This window comes from Nematostella vectensis, chromosome 13, assembly GCF_932526225.1.
Source record: "Nematostella vectensis chromosome 13, jaNemVect1.1, whole genome shotgun sequence".
Taxonomy (NCBI): domain Eukaryota; kingdom Metazoa; phylum Cnidaria; class Anthozoa; order Actiniaria; family Edwardsiidae; genus Nematostella; species Nematostella vectensis.
In genome coordinates, this window is record NC_064046.1 from 7,070,475 (window position 1) to 7,088,612 (window position 18,138).

Here is an 18,138-nt window from a genome sequence, read left to right on the forward strand (position 1 = left end):
AGGGTGCTGACAACAGGGTGCTCATGAGAAGGTGCTGACAACAGGGTGCTCATGACAAGGTACTGACAACAGGGTGCTATGACAAGGTGCTGACAACAGGGTGCTCATGACAAGGTGCTGACAACAGGGTGCTCATAACAAGGTGCTGACAACAGGGTGCTCTGACAAGGTACTGACAACAGGGTGCTCATGATAAGGTACTGACGACAGGGTGCTCATGACAAGGTGCTGACAACAGGGTGTCTGACAAGGTACTGACAACAGGTTGCTCATGACAAGGTACTGACAACAGGGTGCTCATGACAAGGTACTGACAACAGGGTGCTGTGACAAGGTACTGACAACAGGGTGCTCTGACAAGGTACTGGCAACAGGGTGCTCATGACAAGGTGCTGACAACAGGGTGCTGTGAAAAGGTACTGACAACAGGGTGCTCATGACAAGGTACTGACAACAGGGTGCTGTGACAAGGTACTGACAACAGGGTGCTCATGATAAGGTACTGATGCAGGGTGCTCATGACAAGGTGCTGACAACAGGGTGCTCATGACAAGGTACTGACAACAGGGTGCTGTGACAAGGTACTGAAAACAGGGTGCTCTGACAAGGTACTGACAACAGGGTGCTGTGACAAGGTGCTGACAACAGGGTGCTCATGATAAGGTGCTGACAACAGGGTGCTCATGACAAGGTACTGACAACAGGGTGTTCATGACAAGGTACTGACAACAGGGTGCTCATGACAAGGTGCTGACAACAGGGTGCTCATGATAAGGTACTGACAATAGGGTGCTCGTGACAAGGTGCTGACAACAGGGAGCTGTGACAAGGTGCTGACAATAGGGTGCTCGTGACAAGGTGCTGACAACAGGGTGCTCATGACAAGGTACTTACGACAGGGTGCTCATGACACTGACGACAGGGTGCTCATGACAAGGTGTTGACAACAGGGTGCTCATGATAAGGTACTGACAATAGGGTGCTCGTGACAAGGTGCTGACAACAGGGTGCTCATGATAAGGTACTGACAATAGGGTGCTTGTGACAAGGTGCTGACAACAGGGTGCTCTGACAAGGTACTGACAATAGGGTGCTGTGACAAGGTACTGACGACAGGGTGCTCATGGCAAGGTACTGACAACAGGGTGCTCATGACAAGGTACTGACAACAGGGTGCTCATGAAAAGGTGCTGACAACAGGGTGCTGTGACAAGGTGCTGACAACAGGGTGCTCATGAAAAGGTGCTGACAACAGGGTGCTGTGACAAGGTGCTGACAACAGGGTACTCATGACAAGGTGCTGACAACAGGGTGCTCATGACAAGGTACTGACAACAGGGTGCTGTGACAAGGTGCTGACAACAGGGTGCTCATGATAAGGTGCTGACAACAGGGTGCTCATGACAAGGTGCTGACAACAGGGTGCTCTGACAAGGTACTGACAACAGGGTGCTGTGACAAGGTGCTGACAACAGGGTGCTCATGATAAGGTGCTGACAACCGGGTGCTCATGACAAGGTGCTGACAAAAGGGTGCTGTGACAAGGTGCTGACAACAGGGTGCTCATTACAAGGCGCTGACAACAGGGTGCTGTGACAAGGTGCTGACAACAGGGTGCTCATGATAAGGTGCTGACAACAGGGTGCTCATGACAAGGTGCTGACAACAGGGTGCTGTGACAAGGCGCTGACAACAGGGTGCTCATTACAAGGCGCTGACAACAGGGTGCTCATGACAAGGTGCTGAAAACAGGGTGCTCATGACAAGGTGCTGACAACAGGGTGCTCATGACAAGGTACTGGCAACAGGGTGCTCATGACAAGGTGCTGACAACAGGGTGCTGTGACAAGGTACTGACAACAGGGTGCTGTGACAAGGCGCTGACAACAGGGTGCTCATTACAAGGCGCTGACAACAGGGTGCTCATGACAAGGTGCTGAAAACAGGGTGCTCATGACAAGGTGCTGACAACAGGGTGCTCATGACAAGGTACTGACAACAGGGTGCTCATTACAAAGTACTGACAACAAGGTGCTCATGACATATGCATATACTTGAAACATCAAGCCTTTGTCACTGAGTTACCCATACGTACCTCATCCCCTGTAGCAGGTTTCATGATCTTTTTGCCAGTCAGATCATAGCCGATGTGCGGATATTCATTGTACCATTCCACCGGGATATTGCCAACTGTATTGCGGGCATCCTACAACAGAAGAACATTGTACTGTAGAAGGTTCCACTTTCCAATTGCATTTTCCTCCTTTAAGCTTGGTCCTCAGTGGGTTGCAAGAGCAAGGGCAAATGCAAAACAAGTAAGAATAGGCCATTCCAGCTATAAGTTTGTGTGCGCATAACCAAAGAAACCTACCTCAACTACCAGAATGTAGTGCACGCTATTTTAAGCTTACATCAAAGAAGCATGCGCTGCATGCCGGTAGTTGAGGTAGGTTTCCATGGTGATTGCTTATAGCTGGAATGGTCTATTAAAAAGCCCAAGAAAATCAAGCAGTGGCATTATCTTGTTCTTGCTTACAATGGGAATAAAAAATTATCATACTCACTTCCTCATCTGAGGTTTCTGTATCATCAACATCTTTTTCTGCTTCTCTCAGCTTGTTATCCTTGATAATATTTGGTGTATTGACTTTAGAAGGCTTTTTACCTCTCTCCATATTTTTTTTCTGGTCATCATTTTTGTCATGTTCAATGTTATTTTCTTTGCTATCCTTATTGGCATCATCATCATCATCTTCATCAATGTTATCTTCGTCCTCCTCCACATCATCATCGTCCTCTTCACCATGGCTGTCATCCTGAAATAAAGAAATATGCCTTTGCACCTTCACCTTTCCAAACTTACTGTAAACTGCACATTCAGTAACAATAAAACATCACAAATCCAAGAATAATAATAAGGTACAGTAAACACCTGTGTGGGAACCTACCTATTTATGAACCAGGCTATGATACATAAAAATGCATGCTATTATACATAAATATGCAGGCTATGATACATAAATATGCAGGCTATGATACATAAATATGCAGGCTATGATACATTATGCATGCTATGATACATAAATATGCATGCTATGATACATAAATATGCATGCTAAGATACATAAATATGCATGCTACAGTATGATACATAAATATGCATGCTATTATACATAAATATGCAGGCTATTATACATAAATATGCAGGCTATTATACATAAATATGCATTCTATGATACATAAATATGCATGCTATAATACATAAATATGCAGGCTATAATACATAAATATGCAGGCTATGATACATAAATATGCATGCTATGATACATAAATATGCATGCTATGATACATAAATATGCAGGCTATGATACATAAATATGCATGCTATGATACATAAATATGCATGCTATGATACATAAATATGCATGCTATGATACATAAATATGCAGGCTATTATACATAAATATGCATGCTATGATACATAAATATGCAGGCTATTATACATAAATATGCAGGCTATGATACATTATGCTAAATATGCAGGCTATTATACATAAATATGTAGGCTATGATACATTATGCATGCTATGAGACATAAATATGCATGCTATGATATATAAATATGCATGCTAAGATACATAAATATGCAGGCTATGATACACAAATATGCATGCTATGATACACAAATATGCAGGCTATGATACATAAACATGCATGCTATGTACATAAATATGCATGCTATGATACATAAATATGCATGCTATTATACATACAAATGCAGGCTATGCTACATAAATTTGCATGCTATTATACATAAAAATGCAGGCTATGATACATAAATATGCATGCTATTTTATGGTCATTGCGCGGGTACCCTGTGGTGTCACCCGCCTGCCCGCCTGCCCGTGGAGTCAGCACAATTTGCAATAACTTAGCAAAACGCCACCTCAGTGAAATAATTATACAAGAATATATTTTAGCACTATCCGAGAATGCTACATACTTAATAAAACCCTGAAAGTTGCATCAAAACCTACAATTATTTAGTTTTTAGTGTTTTTGTATTTACACTCATGGGAACCCTGCGTCTAATTTTTCCCGCGTTTTGCTCTTCTAACTCGCGGCCGACACCGTGGATTGATAAAGTTTTTGCATTATTTTCGTCGTGGCTAAAGCCAAGAAAGAAATTCGACACATCTTAACACTTTTATATTAAAATGACGTACAAACGATGGATGGAAGGACAAAGGATGGGTTTGGAAAAAGAAGGTAAGTAAGACGTCAATTTAAAACCTTCGTCTGAGCTATGAAAAACTCTCATGCTGATATATTTCGATGTTGATGTTTTATTATAACTAGTTCCTAACTAATAATTCAGCTAGTTTGTTCAAACATTATCCCATGAAAAGGATAGAAAGTGTCGATTGATTGTTGTAATGATTGATTGTTGGATTGGTCATTGGATTCGAAAATCTTCGAAGAATATCAAGTGATCGGCATTCTTTCCCCAAACTTATTCTCCCGTGTCTAATACAAGTCTTTGTCAAATAAATGGCTTCCCAGTGTTCAAAAGGATTGGCTAGCAGTTTTCACACAATCGAAAATCTTCGAATAATATCAAGTGATCGGTATTCCCTCCTCAAACAAATTCTCCCGTGTTTAGTACAAGTCTTTGCTTTATCAAATAATGGCTTCCCTACTGTTCAAAAGTCTTCGCTAGCAGTTTTCACACATTCGAAAATCTTCAAAAAATATCAAGGGATCAGCATTTCTTTCTCAAACTAATTCTCATGTGTTTATTACATGTATTTGTCAAATAAATGGCTTCCGGCTGTTATTAAGTCTTCGCTAGCAGTTTTCACACATTTCGAAAATCTTTGAAGAATATCAAGCGATCGGCATTCTTTTCCCAAACTAATTCTCCCGTGTTTAATACAAGTTCTTTGTCAAATAAATGGCTTCCCAGTGTTCAAAAGTATTCGCTAGCAGTTAACGCACATTCCAAAATCTTCGAATAATATCAAGCGGTCGGCATTCCTTCCTCAAACTAATTCTGTGTTTATTGCATGTCTTTGTCAAATAATGGCTTCCCGTTGTTATTAAGTCTACCCTAGCAGTTTTCACACATTTCGAAAATCTTTGAGGAAAATCAAGCGATCGGCATTCCCTCCTCAAACTATTTTTCCCGTGTTTAGTACAAGTCTTTGCTTTGTCAAATAAATGTCTTCCAGCTTTTCAAAGTATTCGCTAGCTGTTAACACACATTCGACAATCTTCGAAGAATATCAAGCGATCGGCATTCCCTCCTCAAACTAATTCTCCCGTGTTTAGTACAAGTCTCTGCTTTGTCAAATAAATGGCTTCCCGCCGTTTAAAAGTATTCGCTAGCAGTTAACACACATTCGAAAATCTTCAAGGAATATCAAGCGATTGGCATTCATTGCCCAAACTAATTCTCTGTCTAATACAAGTCTTTGTCAAATAAATGGCTTCTCGCTTTTCTAGCTGTTATTAAGCCCTGGATCACACGTTACCATTCGTCAAACCGTTTATTTTGAATCTGTTCGCGAACAGTCTATATGTTCGCAAAGTTCGCGAACGTCGTTCGCAAATTTCGCGAACGTTGTTCGCAAATTTCGTAATCAGCGTTCGCAAATTTTGCGAACATCGTTCGCAAATTTCGCTAACACTGTTAGCGAATTTCGCGAATGTTGTTTGCGAAAGTTTGGCGAACAATGTCCCTATGTTCGTGATCGGTATGGTACCTACACAGTTCCCCTGCATATGATTCGTTTTCACAGAAAGATATCTTGAATACCCCAGCTCAACATTTTCATACACCATCTCAAAACTCCCATCTCTTCAATTTTCATAGAAAACTAAAAGACAGCTTTTTGTTGGATGCATTTAGTTCGATAGTTTTTCTCTACAGCTTTTCCTAAGAAAAAGGTCAAAAGACAATTCAACTTCTGGCTCATTAGCCCCTAAAAAACAGACTTCATATATTAATTTTCTGTTCAAGGTTCTATTTTAAAGGTTACTTGGAATTATTTTTAATTTTAGGTTTACCAATTAGGTTTTGTGCAGCATAACATTTATATCTTTAGTATTTTTCCGTACTTTTTGTCACTGTTCTCCAATTTTTTTCAGGCGAATCCCAACTCAAGCAAGCTGCCAGCTTTAAAGGCATGATGCTAGGGCAGGATGTATTCATTAATACAGCTAAGTAACAAAAAAGATAGATAATAGTTAAAAATGAAAACTTGTTATAAAAAAATGAACCAGGCTAATAAAATAAACTAAAAGTAGTCAGAAACTTTGAAAACTAGTTAGAGTGGTTTATTTCAATCACCCTTTGACGATGTTGCTGGTACAAAACACTGTCCAAACATTGGCCCTTATTGCAAATGGACTAAATGGGTTTTCTAGTAAAAAAAATAGTTTCAATTTTAACTAATTAACTGCACAGGGTTTTGTGAGCAATCTACTTTTCAAATAGCTGATATGAATAGGTAACTTTCACGTGACGTCACAGCCATATCCAATTACCATGTCCGCCATTACTGTGCCCCTCAGCAGTAAGGAAATGTATGTAAAGTAATGTCATTTCTGTAGTGTTTTCTAATTTTCTCGTCAAAAAGTGATTTTTTAGACCCGCAAATGTCAGTACCAGTATTGTCGAAATATGCTACATCACTAGAGGGTAATATAAAGAATCGTTACATCCAGAAAATTGAAAAAATCGGCATCGATCTAGCTACTATTCCCGATGAAGAACTGAATCCTGAGTGTTTACCGCCAATAGAGCAGTCGGACTTGTTTAGTTTCTTGGTTTTGGAAACAAGTCATTATACTAACGACCAGTTCAAGAACTATAAAAGTCTTGAAGCATACAACCAAGTGGTTTCTAGGTTTGTAGCGTCCGTGAAGGGAAGAATTGTTTCTGACAAGTATGTAGTCGTAGCCAAAGTTCGCCATTCTCAACGAATGAATGATCCTCTCGTCGATATCTGGCTCATTACAGGAAAGGATGGAAGAATTTTCTCCGCTCATTGCCTGGGCTGTAAGGCAGGACTAGCGGAATCGTGTTCACACATTGCCAGTGTCTTATTTTATATCGAATGCTGGACTCGAATCAACGGAAAGCTGGCTTGTACGCAAGTAAAATGCTCATGGCTCCTTCCAACTTATGTAAGTAATGTGACCTATGCTAGGGCAAAAGAAATCGATTTTTCTTCTGCTAAAAAGTTAAAAGAAAAACTTGACGATAACATTGAATCTTTTAATGAATATTCTCAATCTCGAACTGTTGGAGACGCAACGAACAAGATCACGACCCCTAGCGTTTCAGCGGAGGATGTGTCGGAGTTTTACGAAAAGCTGAATCAGTGTGAAACAAAAGCTTCAATATTAAGTTTGATCGACCCATATGCCAATCAATTTATTTCAAAAAAGCAGAAACATTCCAGTTTTAACAGATCTTTACGAATCAAGTAATTTAGATCTGAAATACCCCGAACTTTTACGGAAATGTTTAGAAGTTAAGATAAACATTTCAGACGAAGAGATTGACATCGTCGAACAGGACACGCGCACTCAAGCTAAAAGTCCAGGATTTTTTAGGCATCGTGCTGGCAGAATTGGAGCCTCTGTCTGTGGTGCTGTGTTCCATGGAAATCTTGCACAGCCTTCTCAAAATCTAATTCAGTCTATCTGCTATCCGCATCTATTCAAAATAAACAACAAGGCAACCAAACATGGTTGTAAATACAAGGAACAAGCTATCAAAAGTTATGAACACCACATGAAATCGCTACACACCAACTTTCAAATTAAAAGATGTGGACTTTTCATAAACAAAGACTTTCCTTTTATACATGCTACACCAGATTTTCTAATATCGTGTGACTGCTGTGGATTGGGCTGCGGGGAAGTTAAATGCCCCATTTCCGTCACAAATGGTAACTTCAACGAATACAGCCTGAAAGCAAGCTCTTGCATGCCTCGAAAATGTGAATGGAGTATTAAAGTTAAAGAAATCCCACAACTATTACTATCAGGTACAGCAGCAGCTATTTACATTGCCTGATCGAAAGTATTGTGACTTTGTTGTTTTTGCCATTGATTCTGATGGGAACTCACATGTTTTATGTGATCGAATCAACCCTGACCCATCCCACTCAAGCGGTGTTATGAAAAAGATCGAAACATTTTGGAGAATTTGCATTCTTCCAGAAATGCTTGGAAGATGGTACACCAGACGGTGTGATCTACCTGAAAGCAAATTCATTGATAATGTCATATGTTTTTGTAGGGGACAGCCTAATGATGACATTGTATCCTGTACCAATGCTGACTGTCCATATGGACAATTCCATACTAAATGCCTTTCTTTACATAATGTGAAAATGCCAAAGCAATGGTACTGCCCTCACTGCTGTAAACTACCACAGCTCAAAAAACGGGCAAAGGCTAAAGTTGCACCATCTCAGGTAAACCAGGCTGCTATGTTAAAAACTACAATTTGTATCTGTAATGAAAAGGCAACCATGACTGATAGACTCATTGAGTGCCACAATGTAAACTGCAGCAATGGAAATTTCTTCCATCTGAAATGCTTGGGGTTGAAAAGAATGCCTAACAATTCCAAGACAACATGGCTATGTAATATCTGCCGAGGAAAAAAGGGCAACACAATGCCTTGTGATAAACCTACCACTTCTACTTCTACAACACCTATTACAAATCCTAAATCACCTGCAACAACATCAAACTTATCAGATGATGATGATAATGATAGTGAAGATGAAATAGAAATTACAAAAGTGTCAACTAGTTCTGGTTCTGTTAACAAGTATGCTATTCTGGCTAATTTAAACAATGCAGATTATGACATCATTAGTGATCCTGCTGGATGGCTTACTAGTGACATTATCCAATATGCTCAAGTCCTGATAAAAGAAGTTAACCCAGCAATTGAGGGCTTACAACGACCAACTCTTGGAAGAGTCAGAAACTTTGATGTAGTGTCTAGTGAATTTATTCAGATTCTACACACTGGAAGTGATCACTGGGTCTGTGTTAGCTCACTGGGCTGTCCACCTGGATATGTTCACCTGTATGATAGTTTATATCATGATGTTATAAGTCAAGAAATAGAGGAACAAACCAATGACCTCCTAGGTGGAAGTTTGATTAGTTTAGATTTTGTACCCGTCCAGCAACAGAGCAATGGTAGTGACTGTGGGGTTTTTTCAATTGCATTTGCCACATGTTTAGCTTTTGCTACTAATCCAAGTCACTTTACTTTTGACATTCCCAAAATGCGCTCACACTTATTATCATGTCTCAAAGATGAGACAATTAGCATGTTTCCATCCTTCTAATTCTTGATAAATTTTGTAATTAGAGTGCAAACAATGCAGCCATTGAGCTATCCACAAAACCTGTCTAGTAATACTAAATAGTGCGATCTGTTGTTTACTATCCTTAATTAGCACTATTCTGCAATATTTAATCCTTTTTATTTTGCAGTTAAATTGTTTTCAATCTAAATGCAGTAAAAATCACTGAATTTTGTAAATAACAAAACATATTTGCATGTCCATTGGTGTAAAATAATGTGAAATCATTCACAATGATACATAAAATTTACAATAATTTGCCATAGAATTTACCAGAGATATGAATTTAAGCAATATTGTCATGTTTTGAAATAATTTTGCTAAATATTGAAATTATTTTGTTCCTGTTCTTAATATTATATTGACAATGTGCAAGATGACTTTAGATATATAAATAATATTTGATTCAAAAATTCAACAATCTTGTTGTTGCTTTTTAGTTTAAAACCAGTCACTATGAGTTTGTTATTTGCCAACTTAGACATGCATTTACATCATAGATTTTTAAATGATTAACACTTGTTTACAAAAAAAACTTTTTGTTAACATAACATATATCTTTGCTGTTTTAGATCACCTGATAAGCAGCTAAATAATTTTGTCCAATAGCGCGATAACACTTAAACCATGAAATAACTAAAATATGTCTACTATTAACTATAGAGACAAATAGTAGCAAAATCCTTTGTTTTCTATTGCTTAATTAGTACTATTTGTACTTTTTAGTTAGTCCTTGTTTCACAGTTTCAGTGCTATTGCTTTAGTTAGAATGATTTACATTAACCTTTGATATAAAGTATGGTGAGTAGCTGTACAAATAAAAGAACACAAATGGATCTAAGGTATATTACCTCAGAATGTATTAATAGGTTAATGAAAACCACTCTATTAATAAATATCAATAATTATTTACAATAGCAACAATGTATATGCTGAAAGTAATCAAGTAGTCCAAAAATGGATTTAGGTATTTTGGCCAGAGGTAAGTGGTTGATCTTTAGTCTAGTACATAATTCTTGCACTCCCCTTGTGAAAATATTTTCCAGGATCCTGTAAGATTCTATCGGGATCCCAAACAGGATTCTGTCCAGGATTAGGATTTACCAAAGTCTTAGAGTCCCACAGGATCTTGATAGGATGATTAAAGATCCAATATCTACTAGGATTCTGGGAAAGATTTCCACCAGGGTATTGTCTTAGAAAACAATAACAATTCATTTAAACTAGCTAATCAAATGGTACTATTGATGGGCAAAAATTTACAAGGGCTGAACAAACTCTTAGAATACGGTCTATTGTGGGTACCTGGTTTTCTGTGGGACCGTTCTGGTCACAACTCAAGAATTTAGTGGGGAGTGTTCCTTCTTATATAGTATATTTCCTTCGTAGTAGACCTATCACTCGCTCCACATGGATCCTCACATTCGCTATGCCTCTTGAACGCTCTACATCTACTGGGTGCAGCTGAGCTTTTCCTTTGGTGAATGCAGGAATCACTAGCTTTCCTTGCTTCAAACCAACACTCTCAGAAATTGTAAATCCTCTATCTGCCATTATAGTATCTCCTGGTATCAATTTTTCTAGGATTCCACAGTTCTCAGTCAGAAATTTATCTGATGTTCTTCCTCCCCAAGCCTCAGAAACAAATGAGATAGTGCCTTGGGGTGTGATTCCAATCAAAATCTTAACAGTGTTGTGGTTCTTATATGAAGAAAAGGTCTGAGCTCTGGCCATAAGGTTTGTTGGTTTCTCAATAAAAACTTCGAAACAATCAATTATTACAGTAACCTTACGACCAAAGGTGTACTGAAAACACATTGGCATAGTTTTCCACAGCTGTTCCCTTGCAGGCCAATGAATGAAGCAAGACAGCCTCGAGTCCATTGCATGTATCCATGAGGTGAATATCCTTGACACACTTGTTAAGGACACCTCAAAACGGTATGCGAAGTCTTGAAATGGTACATTTAACCGTAACTTCATCAAAACAATGATAAATTCTTGAAAGCTGTTCAAGCTGGTTAAATCTGATCGTCGTGATACGTACGGGCTTACATGTTCAAACACTACCATTAGTATATCAAACGAAGACAATCCAGTGTAAAAACGAACTTTATCTGGAGATTGGAAGAAGTCTTTATCTGGAGCTTGATATACAGAGTTCTTAAACAAATAATTGAATTCTTGAGTCTGCATTCCTCTATTTCTCCTGCCTTCAGAAACTACTTCAAAGTCCTCCGTTGAAGTGGAACGATCAATCATTTCGTGGACGACTGTTTGAATTCCCTTCTCTGTCTCGTCGCCGTCAAAATATTCATAACTTGTACTGCCACAAGCTTCGTCAGAATGAGCGTCTAGGCCTGAAACATCTTCAGTAGATGTGCTAGCAATAGCAAAATCTATGTTTTGCACAGTCAGACCAGTTTGTTCCAGCTCTTTTCTCTTCTTAGCTGCTTCGATTTGTTGACGCTCGATGCTTCTCTTCCTGCGCTCCTTGGCCCTTTCAGCCTTCAAACTCGCTTCTTCTTTTTGTTTATCTACTGTAGGCTGCTTCGCTTGTGGCTTTCCAAGGTTTAGAGTTGGCACCCAGTCGATGTGATATCTATCCCAAGAGGCTGCAGCTTTTCCAGTCACAAAATGTAACCCACATACTCGTTCACTGTCGAGGATTCTCTTCGTCTCTATATCGCCTCGACTTATTGCTGAAATCCAGCGCCTTCTTCTCTCTCTAGTGAGTTCTTCGTGCTCTTCTCCTTGATTTGATACAATCTTGGGTATTGTATGAAAGCTAACACGACTTTTTCCGCTTTTAGAAGCACATCCAACCACTATACAATGAACCATATTGAGTAAAAGTACTATATATCTCTGTTTGTTTACGCTTGAGGGGCACAGTAATGGCGGATAGCAACTGTTGTCAAGTGCGGTGTCACGTGGGTGAAAGTCAAGAATACAGCTCAATACTTAGGAATCTAAGATGATATTTGCAAAAATCAACAACAATGTACCATTTGACCTTTCATGCAATTATTTCAAAGATAATTTAGCACTGTACATGGAAGTGATGTGAAATGAAAATATAGCTAACTTTTTTTTAACAAACTGCATCTTTTTGTTATGCCACACCAAGCCCTATTTTATGTTTTAACACAAAAATACCAGGTGTACATACCCTTGAAACCATGATGCTTCAATATGGGGGTCTAGTGGGTCCATGGACCTCCTCATCGAGGGTCAGTGTTTTGTACGATCCACCCAAGACAAAGTGTCAATTCAAAGAGTATTAGCCAAAAAAAACAGTAAAGAAGGTTGATAAAACCGTTTATCCAATATTTGTAATTTCTACCAAATAACTTTTATTACCCTTCAACTGATAGAAAATTATAAAAATCAAGAAAACCTAGTAGTAGTGCAATGTGAAAGGAAGGAATTTGGACAGTGTAGGCAAGTAAGGAGCACATTCACTGGCAAAAACGATATGCTAATGTATAGAAACGCATTGTGTGCTGATATGGTTTTAAATGTTAAAGAAAATAAAAAAGCACCCATTTTACTGTAAAAAAAACTATAATTCATTTTCAATTCTTCAATGCTCCCTATTGGATGATACCTCCATATACACCCAACAAATTTTTCCGGGTTAAACAACAATAAAAATATACATACCCACATATTCCACTCTACACCTGTGCATCAAGCACTTTTCTATGAACAGCTTCACTCACACATTACATATATACATACATATATAGGTATTATAATATGCCTTAAGTTGATTGCATGCTGGCTCCGCTTTTAGGCAGTGCCTAAATCTATATATTAGCAGCTTTTGTTTTTTGGTTCATGGGCTATGCTCTTCCTTGATAATGTCTGTTTTTATGGGTAACAAACAAGGAGATCTTTATGTTGAAGTTTAGGGGGGAAAAATGATCTTTTTCAAGCTTTCGGTTAATGCTAGTTTTCTGAAGTTTACCGTAAAAATCTACAAATTTTGATTTTGTCGTCAGCGAGCTGTTATTTATCCGAGTAATCAAGCGTTGTGTTGAGTTTCATTATTCAGCAATGTGGTCTTAACACTGTACACTTTGGTTACTACCCACACAATAAACTGCATAACAAAGGCTATGAATCCCCAAAAATAAAAATCCATTTTTATAATGATATTCAAACTAGATTAACTATAATTAAACCAGTTAAGTTATGATGAAACTAGCACTTACATTAAAACCACAATAAATAAAAAAAATGGTACTTGGCAATACTGTGACTTACAGATTCAGGTAAATCATCAACTTCGCTTGAATCATCATCGTCATCATCATCATCTAGGCCAGAGTATTCACTCTCCTCGCTATCCGTATCATCTTCATCATTGTCGCCTTCCTCAGCTCTGTTTTTGTTGTCCTCTGGCAGAAACAAGTCACTAGAATTCTGCAAAATAACATTGAAAAACAAACGTTAAATATCTTTAAATTAATGACTTTTTGCTGACAAAACAAGTTCTTCACATGTGTGAGGGAAGTTGATGAGGCAACTCGTTTTTCAATTGTGCAAACTCTTGTTCTGTTAACCACTGATATTTGGGTTAACAGTGCGACATGTGTTACCATGGCCACTAAGGAGAAGTATGTTATGTTGGCTTGTGAGAAACACATTTTCGATAACACAAACTTCAAACTATCTGATCAATTAATCTGTAGGATGGAGGTTTTGATGTCCACGCTGGTTGTCTAGTGAAGTTCTTGTCATCAGGCAGTTTCTCCCCTTACAAAACTGTCAAGGTGGCCACAGTATCGCGCCTCACAGCAAGCGCATGCCTAAGATCCTTAAATTAACTGAAACTGCCATCACTTGTCAATGAAAGAACTTAACAGCTATCGATTATTATCATCGACACTTCGCCATGGAGAGACATTTTAGTCTTGGTTTAATGCAAAAGTTTTTCTTACATTATTCCTGTAACGATCTAGAGAATAACATTGTATAGAGGATGAGTAGCTACCAACTCACCCGCATTAGGCGGGTGTCACAAGATTTTGGTCCTCATCCCCAGCCTAATCTTTGTGAGAATGTTTATACATTCTCTGTATTCATCCGCATTAGCCTCGTTGTTGCTGTGTTTGTTTGTTTTTTCACATAAAGACTGTATTTCGCAAGATTTCTGTCCAAGTTGGATTGACAGCTGTGGAGTAGTTTGCCTGAGACTAACACTAAGTAGATATATTACCTTTCGTCAGTTCTACAGGAGTCTATGATAACAGTTTGGGACGAAAAATGGAATCATAACAGCACAAACAACACGCAAAATCCTTTACCTCTAACAGCTGTCTCGCCAAGCTCTTCGCGGGCTCTAACGCACGCTTTGGCATCTTATAATTCAATATTTAAACCTAAGAAAGGCTAGTAACAGATCAGGATAGTAAGGGCTGCTTTTGCATGAAAAATGATACCACGAGAATAGAAAGATCACAAAATCAATAGATATTGCCCTAAACTTTGGCCGCCATGTGGGTACACTAGGCCCAGACTCCGCTCTTCCCTTGGTAGGTACTTCATATATGGTCTATTATATTGTACCGACAGCCCTCGATCTGCGGGTAGTTACTTCACATATGATACGCGAAGTGTATCGAAACTCTTTTTATTCATTGGCACCTGAATGTCCGACGTACACTGAGACTACTTCACCTGAAATTGTCTAGTTTCTAAGACAGTTGATCGTTGTCGCCCTACAAAAGCGCACACTTCACACGTCTCGTATCTTCTCTACTCTCGTAACTTCTCTACTCTCGTAACTTCAGTACTCTCGTAACTTCTCTACTCTCGTAACTTCAGTACCCTCGTATCTTCTCTACTCTCGTATCTTCTCTACTCTCGTAACTTCAGTACTCTCGTAACTTCAGTACTCTCGTAACTTCTGTGCCCTCGTAACTTCTGTACCCTCGTAACTTCTGTACTCTCGTATCTTCTCTACTCTCGTAACTTCTCTACTCTCGTAACTTCTCTACTCTCGTATCTTCTCTACTCTCGTAACTTCTCTACTCTCGTAACTTCTCTACTCTCGTAACTTCTCTACTCTCGTATCTTCTCTACTCTCGTAATTTCTGTACTCTCGTATCTTCTCTACTCTCGTAACTTCTCTACTCTCGTATCTTCTCTACTCTCGTAACTTCTGTACTCTCGTATCTTCTCTACTCTCGTAACTTCTCTACTCTCGTATCTTCTCTACTCTCGTAACTTCTCTACTCTCGTATCTTCTCTACTCTCGTAACTTCTCTACTCTCGTATCTTCTCTACTCTCGTAACTTCTGTACCCTCGCAACTTCTGTACCCTCGCAACTTCTGTACCCTCGCAACTTCTGTACCCTCGCAACTTCTGTACTCTAGTAAGGGAGTGTTCATAATTTTTGGCCGAGGGGGGGGTCGGTTTCCACATAGGAGGGGGGGGGGGCTAAAAAAGTTTTGGGTACGTCGATGGGGGGGGGGGTCATAAAAAAGTTTCATCCCTTAAAAGTAGGAAACATTTTTTTTTTATTATTATTGAAATGAGTAATTTAAAATGCAAGAAAAGCTGTTTCCTAGCGTTGCCAATAACATATTCAGGCTATATTTACTGCTGTTGAGCCGTGAACGCTTTCCCACAAATGACAAATTCAACAATATTTATTACTCGGTAGCAGCTCATTTAAGCTTGATCTATAGGATCAATAAAAAAAAACTAAAATATATGCATTTATAAAATATACTAGGAATCTAGAACGGCAGGATATTAGATAATTTCAATGTGTAAAAAGTCTGACTCGGATACCTTTGCTTTGGGCACCCCGCGAGTACCAGATCTGTGAGATCTATCAGACCAAGGGCATAGGACGATTTTATCCTTTATAAGGACAGTCCCATGCAGTAAAATATAAAATTGTCCTGCGTGATATGGACTAGCGATATGGCATGCAAAGATAGACATAGGTATAGATACATATTATTTACTGTTTCAAAACGCCACAAGGCCACATTTGACTTATTACAATAAGAAATATTATTTCTAGGTTGTTTTTTAATGCTTGATTTGTTTATACTGTATGTATCTATATTTCGTGTTATAAATGTAGTTTTTGGGATTTTTAAAGAGAAGAAGGGGGGTCAATAAAGTTTTTGGGTTTCTCCTGGGGGGGTCAACAAAGTTTGATGTTGACAAAGGGGGGTTGTACAGAAAACTCAAGTGGAGTGGCTCTGAATACCGACCCCCCCCCCTCGGCCATAAATAATGAACACTCCCTAACTTCAGTACCCTCGTAACTTCTGTACTCTCGTAACTTCACTACCCTCGTAACTTCTGTACCCTCGTAACTTCTGTACTCTCGTAACTTCAGTACTCTTGGAACTTCTGTACCCTCGTAACTTCAGTACTCTCGTAACTTCTGTGCCCTCGTAACTTCAGTACTCTCGTAACTTCTGTGCCCTCGTAACTTCAGTACTCTCGTAACTTCAGTACTCTCGTAACTTCTGTGCCCTCGTAACTTCAGTACTCTCGTAACTTCAGTACTCTCGTAACTTCTCTACTCTCGTAACTTCTGTACCCTCGTAACTTCTGCACTATCATAACTTCTGTACCCTCGTAACTTCTATACCCTCGTAACTTCAGTACCCTCGTAACTTCATTACCCTCGTAACTTCTGTACCCTCGTAACTTCTGTGCCCTCGTAATTTCTGTGCCCTCGTAACTTCAGTACTCTCGTAACTTCTGTGCCCTCGTAACTTCAGTACTCTCGTAACTTCAGTACTCTCGTAACTTCTCTACTCTCGTAACTTCTGTGCCCTCGTAACTTCTGTGCCCTCGTAACTTCAGTACTCTCGTAACTTCTGTGCCCTCGTAACTTCAGTACTCTCGTAACTTCAGTACTCTCGTAACTTCTGTACTCTCGTAACTTCTGTGCCCTCGTAACTTCAGTACTCTCGTAACTTCAGTACTCTCGTAACTTCAGTACTCTCGTAACTTCTCTACTCTCGTAACTTCTGTGCCCTCGTAACTTCTGTGCCCTCGTAACTTCAGTACTCTCGTAACTTCTGTGCCCTCGTAACTTCAGTACTCTCGTAACTTCAGTACTCTCGTAACTTCTCTACTCTCGTAACTTCTGTGCCCTCGTAACTTCTGTGCCCTCGTAACTTCAGTACTCTCGTAACTTCTGTGCCCTCGTAACTTCAGTACTCTCGTAACTTCAGTACTCTCGTAACTTCTGTACTCTCGTAACTTCTGTGCCCTCGTAACTTCAGTACTCTCGTAACTTCAGTACTCTCGTAACTTCAGTACTCTCGTAACTTCTCTACTCTAGTAACTTCTGTGCCCTCGTAACTTCTGTGCCCTCGTAACTTCAGTACTCTCGTAACTTCTGTGCCCTCGTAACTTCAGTACTCTCGTAACTTCAGTACTCTCGTAACTTCAGTACTCTCGTAACTTCTGTACTCTCGTAACTTCTGCACCCTAGTAAAAGATTTTTCCGATTCTGCTTTTTCTTAGTGTATAAACATTCTACCAACTGCTTTTCCTTATGAGGATGTTGGTGGGTTTTCCAATTTTGCTAGCTTTTACTAATGAAATTCCTTCTACCACACCCTGCTATCTCTTAGGGGTAAGAATTTCTGTTGACGACACCCAAGAGGAAGGTTAAAATTGATGTTGCAGACGATCAACCCTCTCCCACCCCAGGGGGGGGGACTTTTTATTGCGTTCTTAACC

General features: G+C 39.3%; 3 protein-coding genes and 1 long non-coding RNA gene across 5 annotated transcripts in view; 2 read left to right on the top strand and 2 right to left on the bottom strand.

Moving 5' to 3' along the window:
• Positions 1–14,937, bottom strand: part of LOC5510866 (ribosome biogenesis protein bop1-B) — a 50,325-nt gene extending 35,388 nt beyond the window's left edge. For both annotated transcript variants that reach the window (XM_048720795.1, XM_048720794.1), the window contains exons 1-4: positions 14,720–14,937; positions 13,677–13,835; positions 2,565–2,816; positions 2,096–2,206 (exon numbers count right to left, since the gene is read on the bottom strand). In XM_048720795.1, the coding sequence (XP_048576752.1) occupies positions 2,096–2,206; positions 2,565–2,816; positions 13,677–13,835; positions 14,720–14,773 (576 nt within the window). In that variant the 5' untranslated portion in view covers positions 14,774–14,937. The remainder of the gene's footprint in view (positions 1–2,095; positions 2,207–2,564; positions 2,817–13,676; positions 13,836–14,719) is intronic.
• Positions 4,107–6,230, top strand: LOC125559026. The gene is made up of 2 exons (XR_007306272.1): positions 4,107–4,269; positions 6,151–6,230. It is a non-coding gene; the product is annotated as an uncharacterized LOC125559026 (long non-coding RNA).
• LOC125559024 lies at positions 8,302–10,240 on the top strand. The gene has a single exon (XM_048720797.1). It carries the CDS (start codon positions 8,409–8,411, stop codon positions 9,384–9,386), a length of 978 nt encoding a protein of 325 aa, XP_048576754.1. The 5' UTR covers positions 8,302–8,408; the 3' UTR covers positions 9,387–10,240.
• On the bottom strand, positions 9,509–12,300 carry LOC125559023. The gene has a single exon (XM_048720796.1). It carries the CDS (start codon positions 12,246–12,248, stop codon positions 10,770–10,772), a length of 1,479 nt encoding a protein of 492 aa, XP_048576753.1. The 5' UTR covers positions 12,249–12,300; the 3' UTR covers positions 9,509–10,769.
• Positions 14,938–18,138: the final 3,201 nt, after the last annotated feature.